Here is a 27,435-nt window from a genome sequence, read left to right as displayed (position 1 = left end):
CTTGGTTCACCCGAACAGAAATGGCACCAACATGACTAGTGTAAAACAATTCAAACAGGAAAATTAACGGTTTAATCTATATAAAACAAGAGAAAATAGAAACACTTATAACGGTAACCAAACAACAACCACTGAACATCAGGTTCCAGACTTAGGACAGTTACAAACAAATGCAGCGGGTTAAAAAGTTTTAATGTTTCATGACAGTCACAGATTACAAGCTAATGAAAATTTGTTGACTGGAATGATTTATCAACCATTATATCTATCATTTATCTGACTTTCTGATACATGACTCACTCGCACCGGCAAAGTGGAAAGGGATTATTATAAGTTGCAAAACTTGTTTCCCAATCCACTATAAATAAATATGTTTAAACTAATGACCCACTCTAGTACTAAGTTGGATGCATACAAACAAACAAAACTTAAAAAATTACATTTTACGAGGAATATGAATAAAGGTTGAATACGTCTAGGATCAACAATTTCCAGTAGGACACATACATCAGTGATTGATTCAAACTATTTTAAATAAACAAGTGCAAATTAGAAATAAAAAGTAAAATCTCAAAAATACTGAACTCCGAGTAAAATTTAAAACGGAAAGTTACTAATCAAAAGGCAAAATCTAAATCTCAAACACATCAAACGAATGGTCACTCAACTGTCATATTCCTGACTTGGCAAAGGCATTTTCCGAAGTATAAAATGATGGATTTAACCTGGTTTTATAGCTAACTAAACTTCTCACTTGTATGACAGTCGCATAAAAATCCATTATATTGATAAAGATGTGTGAACAAAACAAACAGACATAATGGGTAAAAAATGTCAAACTAAGGGGTACAGCAGCTCACATATTGTGTTATTATCTTCACCACTATAGAAAAAAACTAATATGTAAACAAACATGGCACAATGACGGGATGTAAAAGTACAGAGCCACGTCATATGTAACAAAGAAACACGAAAAAGTATATTGACGAAGCATATTAGCACAAATTAAAGTTAAGAATACAAACATTATCATAGAACAATAACACAATGACGGGATGTGTAAGTACAGAACCACTTCATATGTAACAAAGAAACACATAAAGGCATGTAGTCAAAGCATAGTAGCAAAAATGAAAGACAAGAATACTAACATTATCATAGAACAATAACACAATGACGGGATGTATAAGTAATTTTTCCACGTCAAATGGATACAACAAAAACAGACTGAACAGTAAAGTATATTTCACAAAGAAAAATTAGGGTATACTACGGATATATGCTAGTAGGATAACATTCTTCAGTAGTTCCATTTCCTATATCCCGGATTATTGCAATAACGTATCTCAATTGGAACGAGATACCATGCAGATAAACTCTTCCTATGTGGATTTCACAACTGCAGGTTTATTCACACTCATTTTATATACTATGAAGGATTGACAAGACACCTGTATATTGTTGAAGATAAAGCATGTTGCCCTCTGGATGTATTTTTCGTTTCTTCCACATCGACGTATACCAAAGCACCTTTCACAAAACTTACGAACCAATGCTCACACACATTGCATGGTCACTATTTTAAATTGGTCAATTGTGTCGTGTTGTCCAAATAACTAGAGACATATCTACTCCTTGTTATTTCTGATCATAATTTAACATGTGTTCCTGGACGGGACACATACTACTGGAAATCAGTGTGGAATCCTATACAGATTGATATTTAAGTAAAATAAGTCAGAACCTGCATCAAGCTTCTTGGAATCAATGTTATTTTCATTGTTTGCTACCTCCTTTTATTGCCTTTAAATAGGCTTAAGAATTAAAAAAAACCCGACTTTGTATATTATTTACTTTTAAAAATTATGCACACATAACAAAACAAAGTGTAAAATGTAAATAACAATAGCAAAATTAGATCTATAGTATATACAGCTGATTGAACCAAAAACGTATTCAAATTATACTTCAATAGTGGTCATTATATTTTACTTCATGTACAGCCATTCTATAATACAATTAATGTTGAAATATGAACAATATAAACAAAGCTTTTACTTAACTTTTTTTGTTGCGGACGATATAACTGTTTAGGTCATTTTTGTTTTAAATGGTACAGACGTTTTATGTTTTTTATCCATAGCCCCCCAATTTAGACAACAGTTGTGTTTCACCTTCATATCATATTCATTACATAAATGCACTTGGTAAATTGCTGTCATTAGAATTGGATAAACATATTTTTTTCCAAAATTGAAATTCTGTGAAATTCTGAATTACGTTTGATAATCACTGTTGTTAAAGGAGTAAGTATTTTTAAGTCCACTTTTTGTGTTCTCTTTTTTGCCAATCTTGCACATTAAACCAATTATTATTACAATGACATTGTGGTGAGTTGTTTATTGAAAATTGTAGTATGGGTTTCGAACTTTTTTGTTGTAAGATATTTTGTAAAACGTTTTTTGTTTTGTTTTATGTTATGAGCACTATCCAGACATGTGCCTAGATGGAAAATGATGGTATGAATGGTAAGCCTAGTATAAACGACAAAATTAACATTGACCCGGAAGGCCATTTTGAAATCCGTTTCTTATTTAAAACGGTAATAACATAAAGTCATGATTTTTCCGTATTTATTAGTACTGTAGTCCTGTCACGAAATGTTGTCATCATAGCGGTATTTTTAACATGACCATAAATGCGGGAGGTTCGGCTAGCTATGAATCCAGGTTCAACCCACCCTTTTGTCTTAAAATGTCATGTAAACAGTAAGGAATATTGGCAGTTTTTATCACACAGTCCGTTTCTATGTATGTTGGCGTTGGTTCTGCAGCAGTTCAGTGTTTCGGTTAATGTTCCTTTTTGTTTCCCCTTATTGTTGATGTGTTTCCCTCAGTTTTGGATTGTGACCCGGATTTGTTTCAGTTACATCGATTTATGACTATTGAACAGCGCTATACTACTATTGGTTTTATCTAATACACCCAAGGCAAAAGTGAGAAGTGAAAATATTTAGACTTTTCACTGTTCCATTAATTATTCCATGGTAATTTAGCTACATATATACATGATATAGGAAACTACACAGAACACCTACATGAAAGCTTGTCCGTAGAAAACATGTTTAACTTAAAACGGTGACTTTTAGATTTATTTTTCATATTTCATTCAATTTTAGATTTTTTAAAATTTTATGGAGTTATGTTTCTTGTAATGAACGTTAAACACTTATATTTTTTTTAAGAATATACACGAAATGTAAAATGAAATGCACCACAAATTTAAATGCCTTTAGTATGTTTATAATTCACACCCCGTACTTTGTTCAATATAAACAACATATACTAGTGGATGTTGAATCTTTCGAAAGGTTAGTGTGACTGGATACATTTTAAAATCTATTATCAATTGATTAAACTTAAAGGTTGAGCATTGGCGTATATCGGACATTCAATGGCCTCTTCAAGAATTTTCGATCAATTCTATAGGATTAATATTTCATATTTCTTCATTTTGGCACTTTTTTCATTCTACAACCTTTCTACTTGTTTCATCATTGTAACTTGAACTGTGGTGTAATGTTTCTCTGTCTTCATTCTGGACAGGAATAAGTCTTTGGAAATTGGCAGTCTGTGGTTCTATGCTGGCAATTGAACGTTCACCGGTATGAGTAGCTTTCTGTATATGTTCGGATATAGCTTGTCTAAGTTTATTTTCCTTCATTATCATTAAGACTGTGAGTATTTCTCTACAAATTTTTCCATCAGACATATCGTCTCTGATGCCGTCTAATAAATCATATTTCTTTCCCCTGGTCATATTATCGCTGGACCTAAAATCAATGAAGGTTTACAAGATTATAACACATTTTTGAATGCTGTACTCCGATTTTTAACAATTTTACCTTTTATGTCTGTTTTGTTCACACATCGTTGCCAATATTATGTATTTTTTTGCGACTGTCACACAAGTGAGAATTTCAGCTAGCTACAAAACCAGGTTTAATACACCATTTTCTAAATAATAAAGTGCATGTATCAAGTCAGTCATTTTTTTTTATCCATTCGTAGATATGTTTTAGCTTTTGATGGTGCCATTTGCTAAGTGAAAAAGTAAAGTTACAAAACACTTTAATACCGTTAAGAATTCGGTACTTTTGTTATTCAACTTTTTACATCTTTTGTGGATTGTTTTGATAACAGCATTAAAGGATCTTATCTAAGGAATATACTCAATAGATTTTTCTAAATCTGTTTAACAACCAAGACCAAAATAGCAAGCATGGTTTTCATTTTTTGGATGGATTATAAACGTTTATAATAAAGTAAAATTGTTCTTTGACTAGTCATTAGAATAATATACCTCATTAGAGATCTTAATTCTCTGTCAGCGCCAAGTCGTCGGCACATTTCGTTAAATTTGTCATCATCTAAGCCATCGACTAATTCATATATTATACTGGGTAATATACCTCGCCTGGATGGCAAGCATTGCAACTCATCAATGCTTTCCTGCAGAATAAATTCGATAACATCAATGTCAAATGTATCGTTGTTTCAATGGTGTTGATAAATTAAATAACTCAATTATTGTTATTGGCTTAAAGTTTACAATATAAATGTTCTCTTTTTTTTCGTGACAAATATTCCTATCGGAGAAACGATCATATGATAAATACACAAGAGTTGTGTTATTTCGAATTGTTCATTTGTCAGAGTTAATAAGCAGCATATATCAATTTATTTTACAAAAGGATGAACACAATGAGCTGACAACTCGCTTGCAATTAATTCATTACTGTTCAGTAACTTATCAGATAATGCAGTTTGAGGTTGATGAGTACAGTAAATAACTACAACTGTAAAATCTGAACTAAGTCTAGCCAGATCTAATTGACAGTAAGCGAATGGTCTGAACAGTACTGATTTTACAGCAGTGGTTAAGTCTGAAAAATAGACGAGACTAAAAGACTGATAATTATTGATTGATTTATTTTTCAGTAAATTCAAATCTGTTCGTCACATTGTTGGTTAAGTCAAGCAAGCCAATAGAACTTGATGCATTCAAACCAAAATGATTTAAAATATTGAAGAATCACATCCCTGATTTAAGTGCATCATTCTTATCATGAAAAGCAGTATAACAATTTCCCTGTATGCAACATTTTACTAACAAGATCAAAATCATAAAGTTTGTTTTATTTGGGTGAAAATCTACATACTCGTTATATTTGAATTGCTGACTTACTGGATAGTGGTTTTCAATAACTGTGTCTGAGAGGTCGATGTCGACTGTCATTCGTGTTCTAATGCTAACACATTGATGACTTGTGTGACTAGTACCGTTTTCTGACTTTGGTACAGTACTGTGGCTTGACATACAATTAGCTTGTTCTAAATCAATATGTTCCATAGCTTCATAATCTGATCCCTCGTCTGTGTCAGATTCTTCTATTGCTTTAGGTTTGATGCTGTCTTCAATGTATTTTTTATATAATATTTCGATGAAGCATTGAAATACTGTTCTAAATCTTGGTGGACTTTCATTTTTAAATTGCCATTCCTTTGTTGTCTGAATGAACTTGTGATTGCCACATTTAAACCGATTAGAAAGATTCCAACTCTGTAAAATATAATTGTATTTAACTATATATTTTTAATAAATGAAAAAAGTATCATTCATAAAAACACATTATTATATTTATCATATTCTTATGCATTCTGTACCAAGGCAGGAATATGACAGTTTTTTGTCCGTACCGTTGGTTTATAACGTTTGATTATGTCTGTTTTATGTACCAAGGCAGGAATATGACAGTTTTTTGTCCGTACCGTTGGTTTATAACGTTTGATTATGTCTGTTTTATGTACCAAGGCAGGAATATGACAGTTTTTTGTCCGTTCCGTTGGTTTATAACGTTTGATTATGTCTGTTTTATGGACTTCCCTCTTTTTAATTTACCTTGAAGTTCGGTATTTTTGTTATACATTCTTTTAATATTATCATCTTTAAAAAAAACAAATCGGAGGACTAACGCCTGTGAGATTTCTGGACAAATAGGTTGAAGCTTGAAGGTAATAATGATGTCTTGTCTAATTATAATATACAATTTACATTTTCTTAACAAAATATGTAGTAAAATGAATATATTGTGTAGTAATTGTAAAATGTTTAATCGGCATTTGAAGCTGAAGTTTCTGTGTTTTTGATATCGCAAGTCAAAAATCGCGAAGGGGTGCAATAGAAACACGTAGGTTTTTCTTTCTCCAAAAAAGTGCAAACATGTTTCTTTTAAACACTTACTGTTACAGTGAGTTGACTGTTAGTGTTGCTCTCCACCAATTGCAACTCATTCAAAATTTTGACCAAATTGCAATTTGTTTTTTTAAATCAAATTGTTCAACTGGTCAGAAATTTGAACCAACTGCTGTAGAAAACCACAGCCAAGTCATGAAAGTGCAAGGTGATAAAATAAAACATACTTACAATCCTATAAGACTTTAACTCCACTTTAATGATGTTGTGACAAAATTTGTTTATCAGTTTGTATAGTTATATTATATTCATTTCCATGCTGAAGGGGAACTGTTTATTTTGAATTGCTATTAAATTGTCCAAACTTAGCTTTCATATAGTTTTTCCTTCTAAAAGTATTCTATATTTATAAGAATCAGATATCATTTTAAATAAAACATCATATATTCAGTAAAATATGTGTGAAATAACAATATGCTATTGATAAATTTTCAGGGGAGATAACCTAAAATATTATTCTTTTGAATAAAGACTTTTTGAAAGAAAAGTTATTATCTCCCCCATGGAAACTTCCTACAAACATATTTTGCAATTTTACACATATTTTACTGAATATGAAATGTTTTAATTCACATAATGTATGATTCTTATAAATATAGAATACTTTTAGAAAGAAAAACTATATGAAAGCTTAGTTTGGACAATTTAATAGCAATTCAAAAAAGTATTCTACGAGTACATGTACCCCTAGTTGTAAAATAGCATTTGACTTGATTCATCATGAAGATAATATGAAGGTAAAGGAGGGGGTTGAGATCTCACCAAGCATGTATTACCCCGCCACATGTTTGCGCCATTTCCAAGTCAGGAGCTTTTGGCCTTTGTTAGTCTTGTGTGTTTTTTTCAATTTTAGTTCATTTATATGTTCTGGAGTTTAGTGTGACGTCCATGTTCACTGAACTAATACACAATTTTAAGTGGGGCTAGCTGAGTACCACCTCCGGGATTTTCTCGCACCGTTGAAGACGTATTGTTGTCTCATTGACATATTCCCCATTTGAATTTTATTGTTAATCATTTAAAAAAAAATCCGCATTTGCTTATCTTTCGAAACAAACCCACCCCAATATGGCTATCGAAAGGAAAGAAATGTCCAAGAAACCGAAATTTAGGTAGATATCTAAAATGTCGACCCCATATATCTCTAAATTAGCACATGAAGGTATATGATTATTACATACTAGTATTTGAATTGAACATGTGAAAAGTAACTTGTATGCACATTTTCGTTAAATGAGACTAAAGCTGTACGCCGTTAACGCCCCAAGCAACTATGCTCTGGTTTTAGGTGTGTTTAAACCGTGTATATTATAATTAACAACAGGTTTACAAATTGGGCTGAAAGACATAATATTTCGAACTGTATACGAAAATTAATTGTTGTGTTAGATTGGAAGTAAAGATTTCTAATATCTTTTATAGTACTGTTACTGATGGTTTTATGCAAGGAAAATCTTTATTTATATACGTTGTATATTAATGACATTGCGCTGAAAGTTGAACAATCATGCCCTTGTTTCTATAAAAGGCAGTGTTGCGATTTAAGTTAGATCTGGCATTTGAACAATAATTTATTTATTTGTTAAAAATGAATATACCCTCTGTTTAGTTGGCTAATAAATGTATTTAGTAATGGTTGCTTTCTTAATGAGCCTGTTATATACCCTCGGTAAGTTACAATGCCTTCAAAGGATGTAATGTTTCGATTTCTTGCCTCCAACTATGGCAGACAAATGAACTTAAATCCGATGAAATTTCTAAACGGAAATTCTCCAATTATATGGCATAATCAAAAGTTCAAACACATCAAACGTATGAATAAGAACTGTCATATTCCTGACTTGATTAAACTTGGTTTTATAGCAAGCTAAACCTCTTACTTGTATGACAGTCGCATACAATTTCACTACTTGTATACTGAAAATGATGTGTGAACATAACAAACAGACATACATGTTACAGGTAAAAATGTCAAAGATATGGGTGCAGGAGTAAATATTTTAGTATAATCTTATAAGCACAAACCAATATGTAACAAAAAATCACAAAAAGGCATATAGACAAAGCACATTAGCAAAAAATGAAAGACAAGAATACAAAAAAGTACGATTGTCATGAGCCTGTAATTCAGTAGTTGTCGTTTGTTGCTGTGTTACATTTTCATTTTGATGTACATTAATTAGGCCGTAATTTTTCTCGTTTGAATTGTTTTAAATTTGTGATTGCGGGGCCTTTTATTGCTGACTATGAGGTGTGGGATTTACTCAATATTGAAGGCCGTACGGTGACCAATAGCTGTTAATTTCTGTGTCATTTGGTCTCTTATAAAGATTTTCTAGTCATACCTAATCAAACTTTCTATATAAAATGATTGAAAATTAATCATTTGTATACCTCTTTTTCAGATAAAACCGGAATAACTTTGAGATTATGATGATATGGAGTTATAAGATTTAATCGTTTTGTTAAAAAATAAAATTCACGACAATGTATTTTACGCCAATTAATAAAGACTAAAAGCTGAAAATTATATCTTAATAGACGATTGGATTTTAAATTATTTTATATTTTGCTATAAATTGATTAAGTCTAAGCGGAAATAATAAATTGTTAAAAATATTATCGACCAGCCATTTTGTAAACACTCTAAAATATAAGCTTTTGGGTCTTTTCAAACAAGTACACTTTATCATTTACTTCAACATGTTAAAGGTTTTATATGAAAGTAAAAGTTCATCGTTGTTTGAAATTCCAAAGGGAATCTATGATTTTCCAGAATTTCAGCTTTAGTAAGTTCCCATTTAGTATTGGTTGGGTTTCCAATTAAGTGTTTAATGTAGATTGACCTATTTCCGTATGCATTGTACAACAAGTACGGAAATACTCGAGTCCCAAGCGCATGTGACATCCTGATTTATAAAAGAGTCAAACAATTTAATCATACAATGGGCAAAAAACGTACTTCCTTGTTGTTGTCTCCAACAATAATCCTTTGAATTCAGGTCCTCTTCCCCGCACATTAATTTTGACAGCCATTTTTTTTTAAGTATAAATAAAAAAATAAGATGATGTGGTACGATTGCCAATGAGACTCCACCATGGAAACCAATGACATAAAAGTTAACAACTATTGGTCACCGTACGGCCTACAATCATGAACAAAACCATTACCGCAAAGTCAGCTAAACAAGCCCACGAAATGAGAAATGTTAAACAATTTAAACGAGGAAAATTACCTAAAATACAAACAACAAGCGACAAAGACTGAATTGCAGCCTTCTGCCTTAGGACAGAAACATAAAGAATATGGCTGGCTTAACTAGCTTGCTTGCGCCGAACCCTCTCCTAAAACCGGACAGTAGTCTAACAGAAAATCATAACAAACTATACATGTATAAAATCAGTTAAGTGCTTGTTTTTAAAAGTTTAAAATTGTTTTATTTCCACTTTTACTCTCAAATTATTATAGAAGAAAGACACATGCAAACGGAAGAATAAAATTTATTTTTACAAATTTGCATGTTTCAGTTTTCAGTAATATGTATAATTATTTGTTTAAAGGATTTTGTGGATGATTAACCTTTTCTTGTTACAATTCAGTTTTTATGTCAAAGCAGCAAATTCATTTGATGGAAACTACCGCTGTTCCCAAAACCGATACTGACATGTCACAATATCGTCAAAAATGTTTTAATATGGTATCAAACTGTTATACCTTGTTCATACCGAAAAATACCAATTTTATGTTTTGTCTAGGAATATCTGGCAATCACAATTACATGTATGTTTCACAAAAATCCGTAATTTTGATTTGGCTGAAATCAATTTCTAGGAATTCCAAAATGAGACTTTTTATAACGCAACAGTGTTGTCAGCATGTGATTCAACTCTGGTGTCTAGGGTTTCCGCTGGCAGTTGCCATTTTAGCATTTAACATACATAACTTAAGATAACTTGTGGCGATTCAAATTCATAATTGGCGAAAGATTTGACAAAAATTATCTTGGTTCGACTTTATCCATCTTGTTTACTTTTGTCGGGTTTCGCTGATGTAAGCGACGCACGTTTGGATCCTATTTTGACGTCTTCCTTCCTTTAAACGATAATCCGGAAGAGGAACGCTGTTGATATGATGAAAAATGTTCAAAAGCAAGATAATTTCACACATTAAACTTCATCTTTTAACTTTGATAGAAATACTTGATTTGAAGTGGGTACTTTACAATCGTTTTGTGAACGCATGTATACTACGTCTCGATATTTCTTTACGGTTGCTCCAACAAGAAAAACTGTTGTTATGAAGAAATATATTCAAGTAAGAAATATCTCTGAATTTATCCTCCATCCTCCAACTAGACGGGAAGTATACATCTGATTAACTAACTGAAGATGAATTTCGTGATAATTGCATGATCTATATTGCATTTTTTTCAGTATCTTTTTAAAATTAAATGTTGAGTTTTTATTAATTAGAATAAAGATAGAAATGAATTTGTAGAATAATCATACACAACTTTGCGACAAACTGAATTTTTCTGATATTTGACGAACAAAAAATGAAGTGGCGAAACATATATTATTTTGGCGAAATAGGTGACGAAAAAGAAAATTTAACCAGGGGAAACCCTGTTGGTATATATGATCAGTCACTTTCCTATGAAAACGCAATAACAATGCACTAAAAACAAACAACTCACACCACATCTTCCTATATCTAAAACATTTGAAAGTACTGGTATTCCATTGCAGTAGCATTAGAAAAAGTTAATGATAAGAATTGAATGATACATGTATTCATTTTTTTATATAAACAAGGCCGTTAGTTTTCTCGTTTGAATTGTTGTACATTGTCTTATCGGGGCCTTTTATAGCTGACTATGCGGTATGGGCTTTGCTCATTGTTGAAGGCCGTACGGTGACCTATAGTTGTTAATGTCTTTGTCATTTTGGTCTCTTGTGGACAGTTGTCTTATTGGCAATCATACCACATCTTCTTTTTTGTATAAAGAGTGCAAAAGTCTTGATCGTGAGAAGATTATTAGTATGAAGTGGATCAAAGTTTTCAAACGTAATACAATTATAAAACGAAGCATTCAATTTTCAAGTAAGAAGGGACATATTTGCAGGTTATATTACAGTTCACAATTAATTTTTCGTATGTATATAGAAACATACCTTTGAAGCTGGATGAATAGGGAATCCTGCCTTGTCTACAGAATGTTTCCATATGGGATTCATATTTCTAGGGACATCTTCGAAATCCACTTTTATTTCTATGGAGTCTGATCCCGCGATATCGTCTGCTACATCTATTTCTGTCTTACCCTTGTAACTGTAGCCCAATACTTGCTCATCTTGTTTCAATGCCTGCAGAAAATGTTAAAAAAATCAAACTCTATATAAATACAAATTAAAACTTCCACAAAGGTATGCAGGTAGGAGTATCATTAATTTATGTCAACTTTTTCTTTTTAGAGAAAACGTCCATTTTTGTAATTTTTGGCCAGAAGTATTTATCCTTTTCTCCTATTTTCGAAAACTTCTATTTGGGTTTCAGTTTCTTTGTTAGTGGTATGTTTGCCAATTATATGGGCCAGTATTGATTTAAGCATGAGTGAACAGGGCTATCAATTACGTATAATATATATTGGCTGATGATATAGTATTGACACCAACACATACCTAGGAAATAATGTGACTAGCACTTATCGTGCTATATAGACAACAACAGAAAAAAATGTGTAACGATATGCGTCCCAATATCAACTTATTCCTCTATTTGGTCTCGAGTACTCATACAGTCAGACCATCCAAACATAGTTTCGTCTCTCCTCCTCATGTTTTCCTAACTTTATAACTCATTCAAATCAAAAGAATCTTCGCCACACCAAAAAAAACCCCTCAAAATCAACTTATGTTTGGTATTAATTTCAAGATGGTGTGTATGTCGATTAAAACTAATATCTTCACTCCGACATAAAAATAGATGTGGAGATGTGGTATGATTTACAATAAAACAACTGTTCACTAAGAACAAAAGGATGTGAAGAACTACATGTGAACGCAAGTGGCATTCAATAATGAACTAAACCCAAAATAGTAAGCTGAAAAGGCCTCGCTCTCTTAAAATTGAAAATCAAATATGCATTGGGCGTTTTTACTCTGTCCTTGGTGATTCCTTTTAGAAACAAGGACGACGAAAGACCAAGTGTAGACTTAACAATACTTAAATTGTGTATTGGTGTGCCAAAATACACTCAAGGCAAATAAAACTGATACATAACTTTACGTCAGCTTCGTTTAATCCCAAATTAATATTTGTATATCTTACCTCTAAACAGTCCTTTAAAGTAATCTTTGCATCTGCAATGTGAACCTTGATTTTGATGTTCACCTGGTTATGATCAATGGGAACATATTTTCCAAATGTCACAGCATATAGTTCTAATGGGAAATTTTGGGAACACGCACAGAAGTAAACAGAAAAATGTATCGTGTATATAGTCACAAAACCTGGACGAGTTTTAATGAAAAACACTTCAGGTAATGCATTTGAATGTAAGTCATCTTCATTTACAAGTGGAATTTGATGGACGTTGATTTTATTTTCATTTGGTTGTGCATTTGGGTGGAACCAATAAGGTTGCACCATATTGTCTTCATGTTCTGATATGCAATGTGGCAATTCAATCACCACATATTCGTCAAAGTTTTCTTTCAATGGTGTATAATATTCCACTACAGGCGACACAATACATGCATCTAAATTAGTCTTTGATTTCACCTCAGCATCCTGTGCGAATACTGACCAGAAGATAGTTGTTGCTGGTGTTGAAATAAAATTTGCCGGTAGACACAAACTGATATCTGAATTAGGAGCTTTAACCAAACCCCCATTTACGTCTATGTCACATTTATAATCCCAGTTCAAATTTAAGAAATTAAGCGAGGTAGCTGCAGAATGATATTTACTGAGATACTCTTTTCTTAGATGCCCATAATTTTGGTACATGTGGTGATTACTTCCTGCGCATGCGTTTTCATCAACTTCAGAATCGTCACTTTCTTTTCCGTCTAAGGTATCACTTATCTCTCTATCATACTCATCTATTATACCATAAGTAGGATTCTCCAAATTGCGAGCTGTTATTTCCTCAGTATCAAGAACACTACTTGTGGTTTCTTTTTCTGCTACGTCCAAAACATTTTCATAATCATCCTCAATAAAACTGTCGGTATTTTTATCAGCGTCATTTTTAATTGTTCTTATCCCAGCTGCGCAAGCTTCTATATTTTTTAAAACGTCCTTAAAATCAAGTGATTGTGTTGTTCTCTGAATTTCCGATTCCTCCTTGTACGAGTCCTCTTCGCTTATTCGTCGATGTCTTGTGTGAAAAATGGCATGTCTTTCGTGAACTGCTGTATACTCTTCTTCTACTTTGCCTTTGTATTCCTTTATGGAACCTTCCATTGATCCAATACCAGATTCATATACATTGTCCCTCCTTCGATCCATGATTGATCCAGGAAAAGATTCGAATCCAGATTCACAGTTTGAATCATTTCGCCTAGTAATGACATTTTCTTGTGACTGACCAGCAACATCTTCTGTTTTTGCTATTGAAACTTTGTCTTCACTTGCCTCAAATCCCGAATTTATACTGTATTTATGACTTGATGAAGTCCTTATACTTATTTTTCTATTTAATGTACGAGACAAAGCTTTTCGCAATATTCGCCTTTGTCTGATGAAACAGAATATGAACATTACAAGAAACACTCCTACAACTACAAATAAGGCAATGGAAACCTGGAACCACATTTCGCTTTTCTCTACAATAAAGGTTAATTATTTAATTAATAAAGGATAAATATTAACAATTCATTGTAATTTGAACACGTTCTAACTACATTTAATTGAATTCATATACTAGCATATTGAGATACGAATGGTTCCAAACATTAACTAATTTTGCACGTCAGAAGATCGTTTCTTGATTGCACATATAAGTAACGCACAACTGGATTATTGACTTCATCTTAACTTATTACTCTTGATACATGTACCGAAAAACAGGAACATTGTGTTTTCAATAAAGCATTATGAAAATTAAAAAAAAACACGTTAAGGCTATGTGCTCTTTCTCTAAGAGAAACACTACCTATCTAACCGAATTCAGTTATACAGGTAAAATGAATCAGACAAGTGCCTGAGGTTTTCGTTTTAAACAAGTCTTAAAAAGCAATTAAAAAGTCCTTTATCAATATGAAAAATCAAAGGCTCATACACATCAAACAAATGGAAAGCAACTGTATTATTTCTGACTGGTATAGGCATTTTCTCATGTAGAAAATGGAGGACTAAACCTGTTTTGATAGCTAGCTAAACCTCTAACTGGTATGACAGTCGCAATCAATTCAATTATATTGACAACAATGTGTGAGCAATTCACCTATAATGTTTTACTTTTATGAACTGTTACTTGGATAGAGAGTTGTCTTATTGACACTCATACCACATCTTCTTATATCTATATAATATGTAAACATCTTAAAAAAATTGGGTACATCAGTCAACATCGTGTTATTATCTTAATCACTATAAAACACACAAAACTAAAAAAAAAACTATAAACGAATGACATAAACAGTAGCTAATTTACCACAGTGCATAAGTTTTAAAATTGATTGAAAAACTGAACATGACTGAATATTGTATTGATCAGTTTTTTAAGATGATGTTAAACAAAATGACGTTTAAGAATCTTTGATTTATTGGTGTTTGGTATTTATATTGATTTCATACTTGATATGCTTTATTTTATTTTGTTTTCCCATGTATATGTAGTATAATAAGCACAGACAACATTTTCATTTAAATTTACTATATCATATGACAGGTCGTTAACCAAAATCCGCAACGGTACAGTATAAACAATGAAAATTGATTTTAAAGATACTGCAATTAAATTTGTCAAAAGAAAAATCACACTTGAAGGAATATATATTAATTAAGTCTAAGTCAAGCATTTAAAAATACAACAAAAAAGGTCAGCTTTATAAAAGGTTAAAGGCTAAAATGAAATAATATTAAACCATATTGAACTCAGTCAAAATCCAAGACATTTAAAAGCTTAGTTCGTATCAAATAAAGTTTGCATATCTGTAAAATAGAAAATGCAATTCCCTGCGCGGATAAAACTGTGCCACTTTTACAATGAAGTTTTTCAAAAAAATATATACTAGAATGAAAAGTTCATATGCACTACTTTTTTTATTCAAAGGTCAAAACATAGGGCTGTTCGGCATATTTTTAACATTATAATGCCCGGAACTTGTTAGAGGTTTCACTTTAACTAAAATTCTATACTACCCCTACCTACACCTTATTCCTACTTCAGATTTTAATTTTCACCGCAACACTATTATTTTATACTGGTAACAGTTATCAGTTATGTCTCTATGCGATGAAGCACAGAGATCATATCTTTGAGCCAGTACGTCAACAAATCAAATTATCTATGAATATTATGTATCTCCCCAGAAGAGGCGTGGTTTGAAAAAACAACTGTATCACCAGAAGTCATGTAAAAGTTTCACTTATATGATCCAAGAGATGTTACTGCCAAGTTGTAGGTCTTCTAAAATCGATGTTAAATTCAAATACATGACAGGTCAATTATATCAAAATCTGCCACGTTATGCCTTCCGTATTCGATTTCAAACCACTACAATGATTTTCATAATTTAAAAGAAATTTTACAAAAACTCATCAAAGATACAAGAATTAAAATTATGTAAGCCAGACGCGTGTTTCGTCTACAAACGACTCATCAGTGCACTTGATTAAAAAAAATTCAAGTATATTAAACAGTTAATTAGTCATGACCATATCAAAGATAATTATGTCAACAAAGAATTGCTACTTATGGGCTTTTGGTACCCTCTTTACAATTTTGTTAATGTAACTAATTGTATAATCAAATGCATTTACAATGAATAGATAATAGGAAAATTTAGAAACTCAATAACAAACAATAAAAGAAGATATTATAATTTTGACATACCGGACATGTCAGTCAGGTCTACATGTACTGTTGTTTCATTGCTGGTTAGTATAATCTCTGTTGTACTCTGGTATGAATTCAAAGTCACCGTATCATTGGCACCTTGATCACTGGTTCGTAATCTCCCTAAAGTAAACATAAGAAATTCACAAACGGGGAATATATCTTACACATAAAATATATTTATAAAACAATTACAAAACACATCATTCGTATTGTGTGTCAAAAAATAAATTCTGATTCAATGGACTTTGGTGAAAACAGGGAAATAATTCCAAATTTGGTGCCAATAACTGAATAGGAAATGAATGAACAGAATTATTTCCCACGGAAAGGGAAATTGGCATATCTAGTGTCTACCTTATTCGGCAAGTATTTTTCCATTCAACTTGCAATGCATGACAATTGATATACTTCATATACCACCCGACATGTCTAAAGTTGAATAATGTTTGTGTAAAATAGTTATTATTATCAAAACCACTCCGGTTTTGATTACTATTTTTGAAATATTATCTTGTACATAGAAAACAAAGGATAAATGGTGTCCACCCATGCCACAAAATAAGTACCTGTATAGTAAAAGAATACAAAAAAGAAAAGGAACAAAAGAGATTTTTTTTACTTAACTTCAAGTTCAATTTCGTAGGAAAGGTCAAAAGGAACATACTGGAAAGCAGTACACATCTTAAACAAAGTAGACATAGCGGTAACTATCAAATATGTAGAATATGTTTTTGGTAATCAAGGTATCACATGAAGGCTGCAGGACTGGGAACCTTGTAGGTCACCTTTTGACTGATAAGTTTGATTAATACAAAAACGCATTAATAAATCTGAAGATGAGGGAATATATTGATTGTTTCATATGTATGAAGTACCAGATATGTTTTATTCAAATTCCGGTTACCATTTGTACACAAACTGGCCTAAAATTGAGACAATGATATTGCACAGATAAGAGAGGGTATCTCAGGAATAAATACACCATTACTTTAATAAGAACAGAAGAGCATACACCTCATTGATATGAGGTATCCATTAATGAAATAAAACAGAACATACAGAGCAAACATCAATACACAAAAAGCAAGAAAACAGTGCTTAAATTCCTGTTCTTTATCCCAAATCACAGTGAAGCCTTCAACATGGAGCAACAAAAAAAACCAATCCAAAAACAAACTTTGTTACAATTGGAATTGTTCATACAGGAATGAAATGTTAGTATACCGTCCTGGGCCAAAAGTGTTTCACCAATCGTAAATTTCTCTATCATTTCATATTTTAATACACATTTTTAATGAAAATTCTACTGTAGATATTTCTTGTCAAAATTAATTGTTTTTTTCAATAAATATGGAAACGTCTGCATTAATTATGAAATATAGTATTACTTCATTTTTTTGGGGGAAATCACTCATTAACGACAAACAAGAATTTCTGCACGAAATAATCCTATGGGAAAAAAATACACTTAGTATCGAATTCATAACAGTGTGGCTATGGACATTGATTGGCGCACTTTAATATCCCATTGACTGGGACAGATTAGGTGAACGTTCGTCTATAACGCCTATTGCTCACGACGTCCTTAATATAAACATTTAAACCGTGGGGTCACCAAAGGTTCTCAACGCCTATATAAAATAATTCGAAATACTAATCAGGAATTTGTGTTTTGATTTATATTGATTAATTAAACGTCCTTTACTTGTGTTTTTGTTATGTTTTGACAATCAATTTTCATAATAAGATATCGCAAAGCCATGTTCTTTCAGAAAAAAGAATGACTTACTGAATGCATGTATTGATTGATTATCTTTTTCGGATTTAACAATTGCGATTGTCGAGTTATGTAATCTTTTAACTTTTATCTGGTCTAATTTTATTTTAGAACGAATGCATAATCCACTTTCAAAAGTTGTGCAAATACGAAACATAAAGACAAAATATACTTCTGCCCTGTCTTTTTCGTACTTGAAAGTTATTGGATAGTAAGAAAGCTATTTGGATTAAACCTTGTGAAATTTGCATGCATTTACGTTATTGTATTGGCAAAATGTATCATTTGGTGTATATAGGAAACTTAAACCGTTCTGCTTTACTGCTACTATACTTGTGAAAAACACTTGGCAACAGAAACGCATTCATCTTATCTATATAAAAAAATCGACCCAATTTACATAGAAATGGACGTCTTCGTGCATTTGTGATTGCAAATAAAATATGTTCCGGACCTTATGAGTATTTGGACCATACGTGTATGGTTGGACCATATGAGTATACCCTTATGGTCATGATATATGCGTATGGTCCAAATACTCATATGGTCCGGAACACATACATGATATTCTGTGCGTTGTCGGTCGTCTATTATTTTTTTTCTTTTGTTGATGGATTTGACGTCTTTCTGTGAGTGATTATTTGTTCATGACTTAAAACTTACTTGCAAATAATTTAAAAACAAGACTTGATTTATAAAAATGTCCGAACAAACCATGATTTTTTTTTAAACATACATCACATCCATTGCAAAAGGCTAAAATTCGCCAGGTCTTTAATTTCAACTAAGTGAGTTGACTAAATTAATGTTGCGGACCATTTTCCAATTTCCATGCGGTATCCCTATTTTTTTTTTCTCGCTCATCTTTTATGTTTGTTTTTTTTTCCTCCCAAGACCTCTTGGAGCTTTCATTCTATAAAAGTGTGTATTTTGCTAATGGTCGAAGGCCATACGGGGACCTATAGCTTGATAACGCCTGTTGGTCCCTGGAAAGAATGTGTCTGATTGTCTATCACACTTCATATTCTTATTTTAACATGCAGTTATATCTATGATAAGAATGAAAATTGAATTGTCATTGAGACAAAAACCCAACCAAAGAGCAAAAAAAAAAAGAAAAAAAAAGCCCAAGGCAACATGTAGATCTTTCGTATCAAGGGAATTGCTATACATATATTTATTTCAGGTTAATAGCATTAGGCCATATTCAAGTTATAAAATATATCTTGTCGTCAATTTTTGCAACCAGCTTCTATGTTTCTATAATGCACTGTTCATCTTTTTTGGGCTTCGACTTTTCCATTGGACAGACAATTTTGTTTTCGACTGTTTTAAAAAGATGCATTTTTTCTACAAAATCATACAAGTAAGTAGTCTCTGGCCTTTGGTAGTGTTGTATGATAATTAATGTTTGTTTATTTATTTGTTTAGGAAATAAGTATGACGTACATTTTCACTGAACTAGGACACTTTTTATAATTTTTTTTCGATATCGCTCGGGCAAAAATAATCACGAATATAATGCCTACCCATGTTAAAACTACAATAAAGTATAGCTTGCATCAATTATTTCTTGAACCTACCATTTTTTTGTCTGTGTTGGATTTGTGTGGCATTGAAAAAAACGGGTATAAACTACACAGTGCAGCTTCCAACAAGAATACAAGATTTATTGATTTTCAAAATGCGACCAAAATTAAAAATTTGCTCGCAGCGGAAAAAATTCAACAGTTTGATTTTCATTGAAATAAAATAATTGTTATGATTTACACACCGTTACTTTTTCCAATATAAATATTCGAACTACTTTGTTTGTTGTTTCCTTTATAAATTTACATCATTTTTAAAAAGACCACGCGTCTTCGATATTTAGAAGACTATAAAAGCGATGTTCATTATCTTTCTTCTGCTGTAAGTTTAATTTAGTTATTTTGTGTCATAATTGCCATCTCGTATGTTTTAAATTTGAATAAAGAAGATTCAGGTTGTCTTATACGTCAATGATACACACAAAAAAAAAACGATAACAAATAAAATAAGGTGCAACATTCATTCTCCATGAAAATAATACATCGCATGGATGTAACTTTTGTAAGAAAAATACCAATTTCGTGAGAAGTTGTGTGTTGGACTTGAAGAGCCAAGGCAAACTGACAAATATCTGAATGAACGAATCGATTTATGGTATATAAAAAAAAGCAAAGCCCACATGGTTAGCATTGAATGAATAGAAGGCCACTCTTAAATGATCACAACGTAGAAGTTTTTGTTCTCTTAATCAATAAGATATTTTCTGAAATAACGCGGGTCCCTATTAACTTAAAAGTTTTTTTGTTTTTTTTTTTACCATGAATAAACTTTTTTTTTATTATTATTATTTATTGATATCAGCTCTGGACATTAATATTCTTAAAAGTGAAACTGTTGTAAGTGATGGTATAACAATTATTTAAAATAAATTCCTTAAATGATTTGTGAAAAGAAAGTTTCATTTTATGTATCAAAATTTGTAACAAATGATTATGTAAATCCCCACTTGAAGGCCTCCGATAGACTGAGTGAGCATAAAATCATCGCCCACGACAAACAAGTTAAAGGTAAACTTTTCAGTACAATTACTAATAAACGTTTTACTGTCGACCACACTGTTACGAATTTCGTTCTATTATTAATTTCAATATTTGTATACAAATAAAGATTTCTCAGTAATGACATGTCATAAATATATTTCATTGTAACTGTAAAAATATGTAATCATTTGTGAGTTTGATATTGAAAATTTCCTCATAATTAGACCTAAATTAGTTTTTGACAAGATTTATAGGAAATAATACATGTGAGGTTAAAGCAAATTATGTAAAGGAAATTTTCAAAGAACAACAACTGACATGCTTATTCGTTACGACACGTTTGGTAGATATGAAACATGATTTAGCAGAGGAAAAAAGGAGTGACTGGCTATTTCTTTTTACAAAATGAACGACATGTTATCTAAAGTAAAAAGTATTAGTAAATTCCTAACCATGGAAAAATAAATAATACAAGGCGTTTCCTGTGCCGTAGCACAAGTCATAATAAGATATAAGACCTACCGTCCATATCTCATACTTCCTTGTTCAATATGTTGTTATACCCGTAAAAATACCTAGTGCACAATAAATGAATAAGGTTAAATGTGTATCAAAATACATTATGTTAGTATTGTAAAAATAGATTTACCCGTTTGCAATTCTGGAAATCCTATACAAAAAAGAATTTGATACACTACATCATGCTCTAATTTATCACACCACTTGACACGTAAGTATGTATCATTTTAACAATATCACTTTTTATTTTATGTCAAGGATGAAGATGATGTATACAAATTTGTCAAGTGTTGATTGTCGATTTGGACGATTTTCTGATTATTGCATGATTTTCTGGCGGATTGGCTCTTAAGATCATAATAATTTGAAGAACTGTTCATAAATAGATATTCGTTTTTCTTAGCTGATTTTTTAAACAATATTCACATGATTTATACGCAATGAGATTCGTTTCTCCTTATTTATAAATAATAAGACGTTTCTCTAATTTAAAAACAATGAATTATTTGTTTAAGATAAAAAGATGATTAAATACATTTTGTTTCTAATGTTTTTATTAACAATAAGTTGATGTTGAAATTTTGACAAATTCCAGGCAGTATGACGAAAGACTTATCATTACTTTGAAATTATAAATCAGTTTTGTCATTATAATAATTGATACTTGATACCTTCATGAACAAACACAAAATTTAGAGGATCACTGTAACATTGCAGCAAATGAAGGTAAACAACTGTCATTTTCTCATTGTAACAAGTTTGTTTTCTTTCCTTTCCGTGAAGGTCCCTTTTAGTGTCGTGTACATCTGTTATTAAATATACATCTTAAATCAAAGACAACATATTTTATTTCATATCTGGATATATTACTTGGATTAATGTACAACAGAAACTACGATCTTTGACAACTGCAATGGTTTCAGGTTTGCTGTTGTCAACTAACTACCACACATTATATTCACATATCATCAGCCTTAGCCTATCCAATTTCAACTCTTCAATTACAAATTTCCAAGCAATGTTACATATAAATAAAATTACTTTAAATTGCAAATAACGCGTAACAAAGTTAGTGTGTTCGCAGCTCTTTTCTGGACTCACCTTTCTCAGAAATGTTCATCTCACAAAAAATGAAAACCAGGATGTATTTAAATATCTTAGGAGCTACATAAACAAAAGAAACATTAACTGACTAGCCAAATTTTTCTCAGGTAAACTTTGCCAGAGGCAGTTGCAACTTTAGCTTCTAATAATTTCTTATTTTAGTTTGTCATGTTTTAAAACATATACACAATAATATTTTCTAATTGTTTATTATGATCGTTTCTGTTTGGACCTTTCAAATTGTATTTTAGTTAAAACATTCTGAAACAAAACCCTATAAAATTCCAAAAACCGATGAAGTCGTTAGTGTTTGTTTGATAACAACGTCTTTCTATTTTAATAGTGCTAACTTGGTTCATGTTCATGAAATCCGATTTCTCTAAGTCCTGGTAATTTAACCCTTTTTGAACCCACTGTTTACACAAAATGAATTCAACGTGTGGTTGTAATAAATCTCAGTAGACCATTGACTAAGTTAAAAGGTTTCACACTTTGTCAACTCACTGAATGAATGGGAATGTGATAACAGGCATATGAGAATACATACTAATTGCAGTGTTCTTAATTCTTTTTTGTTATTTGTTATCAATGAAACTTTTGCAGCCTTTAGATGTTAATCATGATGCACCACCGTTTATGTACGAAATATAAGATAAATAAATTCCACATTCATATTACTTAATCCTTGTTATATCCAAGGCTTAAGTCTTCTAGAGAGTTTCATTATATCATTTTATGTCCAATAATATATTTGTCACTAACATAATTGCATTTTTTAGCAAGCTGTTTAAACATATATGAAATAATAGAATTTGGTACAGGTGAAATACTTTTGAGAAATAAATCTTAAAACTAGATGTGTCAAAGCGAAACGAATGGCCCCGTCTCAAAAAGTTGAAAAATCTGCAATTTCAATAACACATGTGGACACAAACATGATGGTAGTCTCACATATCAAAAATCAGCTCAAAATCTGGTGGCGTATAGAAAAAAGTCTGTATAACTGTGATTTTCAACAATTTTCAAAGTAGCAAACCCTTAAATTTGACAAAAATTCGCGGAGCGGAACGAAACTTAAACTTGATCTGTAACTCATCATGAATATTTCACATACCAAAAATCAGCCCAATATCTGAAAGCGTTTAGAAAAAAAAGTGTGTATAACTGTGATTTTCAACAATTTATCAAAAGTCCATAGCCCGTAATTTCTGCAAAACTTAGCCTAGCAGAACAAAACAAAAACGTGATCTGTAACTTATCTTAGTTGACTCGCATGCCAAAAATCATCCCAATATCTGAAAAAGTTTAGAAAAAAGTCCGTATAACTGTGATTTTCAACAATTTATCGTAATAAAATATAAAACATACCGTCCTATCTCATATTTCCTTATTCGATCTGTTGTGCACAATATTGCACAATAACTTAATAATATTAAAAGTGTATAAAAACAAATTATGGGAGTGTTGTTAAAATAGATTTACCAGTTTGAAATGCTGTAAATCCTTAAATCCTTAATTATAAAAAGAATTTGATACACTACATCAAGCCCTAATGTATCACACCACTAGAAACATAAGTAGGTAACTTTTTAACAGTATCACTTAACATACTTAAGATCATAACAATATAGAGAACTGTTTATAAATATATATATTTGTTCTTCAAAGCTGATGTTTTATCCCTATTCATAAACAATGCTTCCTTTTCTCTAATTTAAAGATAATGAGACGTTCGCTAATTAAAAAAGAATGAACTATTTATTTAACAAACAAAGATGATTAAATACATTTTTTATATTGTTTTTATTATCAAGTTGATGTTGAAAGTTTAACAAATTTCAGATATTATGACGAAATACTAATCATTACTTTGTAATAATAAATCAGTTTCGTCATTAACAACTGATACTGGATAACTTCATGAACAAGCACTAAATTTACAGGATCACTGTTACATTGAAGCAAATTTGCAACGTTGGCCAGTATATTCATGAAACTTAACGTAATCAAACGTTAAAGTTATCAAGTGACCGTTCCTCTCATTTGGATTTCCAGATTAGAAAAAATATATGAAGGTCATTGTTATGTTTTCTTTCCTGTCCGTGATGGGCCCTTATAGTGTCGTGTGCATCTATTATCATGTCATTAAATATACATCTTTAAAAATTAATGACAGCACATTTTGTTTTGTATCTGGATATATTACTTGACTGTAGAATAAAAACTACGATCTTTGACAGACTCAACCGTTTCAGGTTTGCTGTTGTCAACTAACTGCGACGCATTATTATTCACACACAATCTGCCATTGGCTATGAAATTTTAACTCTTCAATCATACATTTCCTAGCAATGTTACATATAAAAGAATGACCTTAAATGGAATATAACGCTTAATTAAGTTAGTATGTCCGAAACGCTTTTCTGTACTCGCCTTTTTCAGAAACGTTCATCTCCAAAAAATGAAATCCAGGATATATAAATACATTAAGAAGTATATTTAGAAATAGAACATAAACCTTCTGAAGGTAAACTCTGCCTACGGCACTTGCAACTTTAATTTCTAATAATTCTTATTTTATTTCATCATGAATTAAAACATATACACATGATGATACTTCTTAATTGTTAAATATGATTGTTTCTGTTCTGCCCTTTAAAATTGAATTTTAGTTAAAACACTTTGAAACAATACCCTTATATAAATTAGTTTTAATATGAAGTCGTTGGTTTTTGTTTGATAATAATTCATTTTCTATTTTAAAATGGCAAACTTGGTACATGTTCATGAATACAATTTCTCCAATTCTTGGTAGTTTTACCCTTTCTGAGCCCACTGTATATACAAATGGAATCAACGTGTGGTTGTCGATGATCTCAGAAGATGATTGGTTAAAAAGTAAAAGTAAAAAGGTCACAAACTTTATCCTCTCTCTGAATGGTTTTCCAGCCTTTAGAAGTTATTCATAATGCACCATCGTATATGTACGAAATGCTATATAAATGATTTCAAATGCATATTAATCCTTGTTATATCCGAAACTTAAGTCTCCTAGACAGTTTCAATATATCTTTCTATTTTCAATAATATTTTGCATATTTCAATTAAAGGGTGTTATGCTGTTGGGCGTATATATATTTACAGTCATTATTGAAATAATTATTTGACGAACCGGTATACAAATTGACGGGGCAAAGCATATGTCAATGGAACGTTAAGAATGGAAATATTTTAGAAATTAAAACCTCCTTTGATATCAAGTACTTGTAATAGTAATTAAGAATCAAATTGTATCCTATGAAAGGTAACTTTTTAGATAAATGATGCTGGTACATCAAATAGAAAATAGGGATGTTAATTGTATATTTGCAAACAAACTAATGATGTGTCTTAAGTCAAGAATAAACTCTTCGTAGATACTAGGATTTAACAACACTCTTCAGTGACGCTCGAATCAAAAAAGGTAAAAAGGTCAAAGAGCGCGTTAAAATGAAACAAGTACACATATTTTTCTCTCACTAGGATTCAATTCATTTGTAAGCATTTTCTCTAAGATGGCGGAAAATGGAAATTGACTTAATGATATAACTATAAAATGCTTACACATACAAATTTGTTTGTTTGTTTTTATTGATATACGCACTTTAAATCTTTGCTTTATGAAGGGAAATAGCTCAGATGATTTCATTTTATAACGGAATGTCAGTTTTTTCTTATCCTGGACGCATATTATTACAAATAACTAATACTGCAGTATTCAGTATTTAGTCCCCCTGTATAATCCTTAAAAAGATGTGTTATTTTCAACCTGTTTCTTAAAATATTTGACGTTATCATTTTTATTGAAATTGGGCTTGGAATATGATGCACATTGTTTTTAATGGCGGTTGGAATATGTTTATTATTTTTTTGCTCCGAAACGACTTATGAAGTTGGTCATGAGCTAGTAGTAAACATGATAATTTTTGTCCGTTTTAATTTTTCAGGTTAGGGAAGTTGATGTTTACGCACGTTTTTAACTCGTTATGTGTATGTCATGAGTCTGTAACTCTGTGGTTATTGATGAAGGTTGTATGTCGTATTTGGGGTTTTTCCTCTGTTGGTTTGTCATAAATAAGGACGTCTGTTTTCTGCCTTTAATTTTTTCACATTTTGCCATGTCGAGCTTTTTAAAACTGGCTTTACGGTATGGGTTTTGTTCATTATTGAAGACCAGCGTACGGTGATCTGTTGTTGATAACATCCATATAATGTTGATCTCTTGTGTGTAATTCTTTAATATCTCAAAATACATACTCATTAATCAGACATCTTACATCCAGTATGTCCATATTGGTAATGAATCTAGCAGCTACACGTTTAATCCACATAATCACTGTTTGGAAGTTTATGGATGATTCATAAATATTGTTTGTAATTAGTGATTTAAAACATTTCAATTTATTCAGCATATAATTTGAATATATTGACAAAGAAATCTTTATTTGCAAACAATTGACAATGTTTTCGATTGTTTATTTTCGGAGATTACAGTATAATAAAGTTATTGACTCAAGCATTAATGTTAAGTATGCAATTGTGTCAGTTTGTCATGTTTGTAAAGTGTAAAATATGGTTACATCGGAGAAATTTTCAGGTTTCCTATTTTAGTCCGATGAAACCTTAGTTAGTTATTGTTTCTTATTGTCCGTATACAAGCATGAGTTTTATTATAATGAAAGATGTTGCTTTATAATACATGTAACATAAATATAAAAAAACCTTCAAGAAGTTTTGTTGTAATTTTGCTGATGCTAAATTAAAATATTGCCAATGAGACATCTCTCAACCAGAGATCAAATGATGTAGAAGTAAGCATGTTCATGTCACCACACGTCCTTCGATTTAAAAATCCAAAAACGAAAATTAGTTGCCTGATCTATGTTATAAACAAAAGACAACCAGGTGCTCCGCAGGGCGCAGCTTTATACGACCGCAGAGGTCGAACCCTGAACAGTTGGGGAAAGTACGGACAAAACATTCAAGCGTGATACAGCTCTGAATTTGGATTGTGATCAAATTTTTTACATTACATGTT

General features: G+C 31.4%; 1 protein-coding gene across 2 annotated transcripts; it reads right to left on the bottom strand.

The window, feature by feature from the left end:
* Positions 1 to 1,837: 1,837 nt before the first annotated feature.
* On the bottom strand, positions 1,838 to 21,513 carry LOC143044591 (uncharacterized). Of its 2 annotated transcripts, none has more exons than XM_076216661.1 (7): positions 21,385 to 21,513; positions 16,383 to 16,508; positions 12,647 to 14,148; positions 11,491 to 11,682; positions 5,248 to 5,622; positions 4,363 to 4,511; positions 1,838 to 3,832 (listed from the first exon to the last, which is right to left on the bottom strand). In XM_076216661.1, the coding sequence occupies exons 2-7, from the start codon at positions 16,387 to 16,389 to the stop codon at positions 3,526 to 3,528; spliced, it is 2,532 nt and encodes an 843-aa protein (XP_076072776.1). In that variant the 5' UTR covers positions 16,390 to 16,508; positions 21,385 to 21,513; the 3' UTR covers positions 1,838 to 3,525. The 2 variants fall into 2 exon arrangements, with proteins under 2 accessions (XP_076072776.1, XP_076072771.1); XM_076216656.1 differs by lacking the exon at positions 21,385 to 21,513 and adding an exon at positions 21,258 to 21,368.
* Between the last annotated feature and the right edge of the window lie 5,922 nt (positions 21,514 to 27,435).

This window comes from Mytilus galloprovincialis, chromosome 1 (genome assembly GCF_965363235.1).
Source record: "Mytilus galloprovincialis chromosome 1, xbMytGall1.hap1.1, whole genome shotgun sequence".
Lineage (NCBI taxonomy): Eukaryota > Metazoa > Mollusca > Bivalvia > Mytilida > Mytilidae > Mytilus > Mytilus galloprovincialis.
Note: the sequence above shows the minus strand (reverse complement) of the source record. Positions and strands in the feature narration are given on the sequence as shown.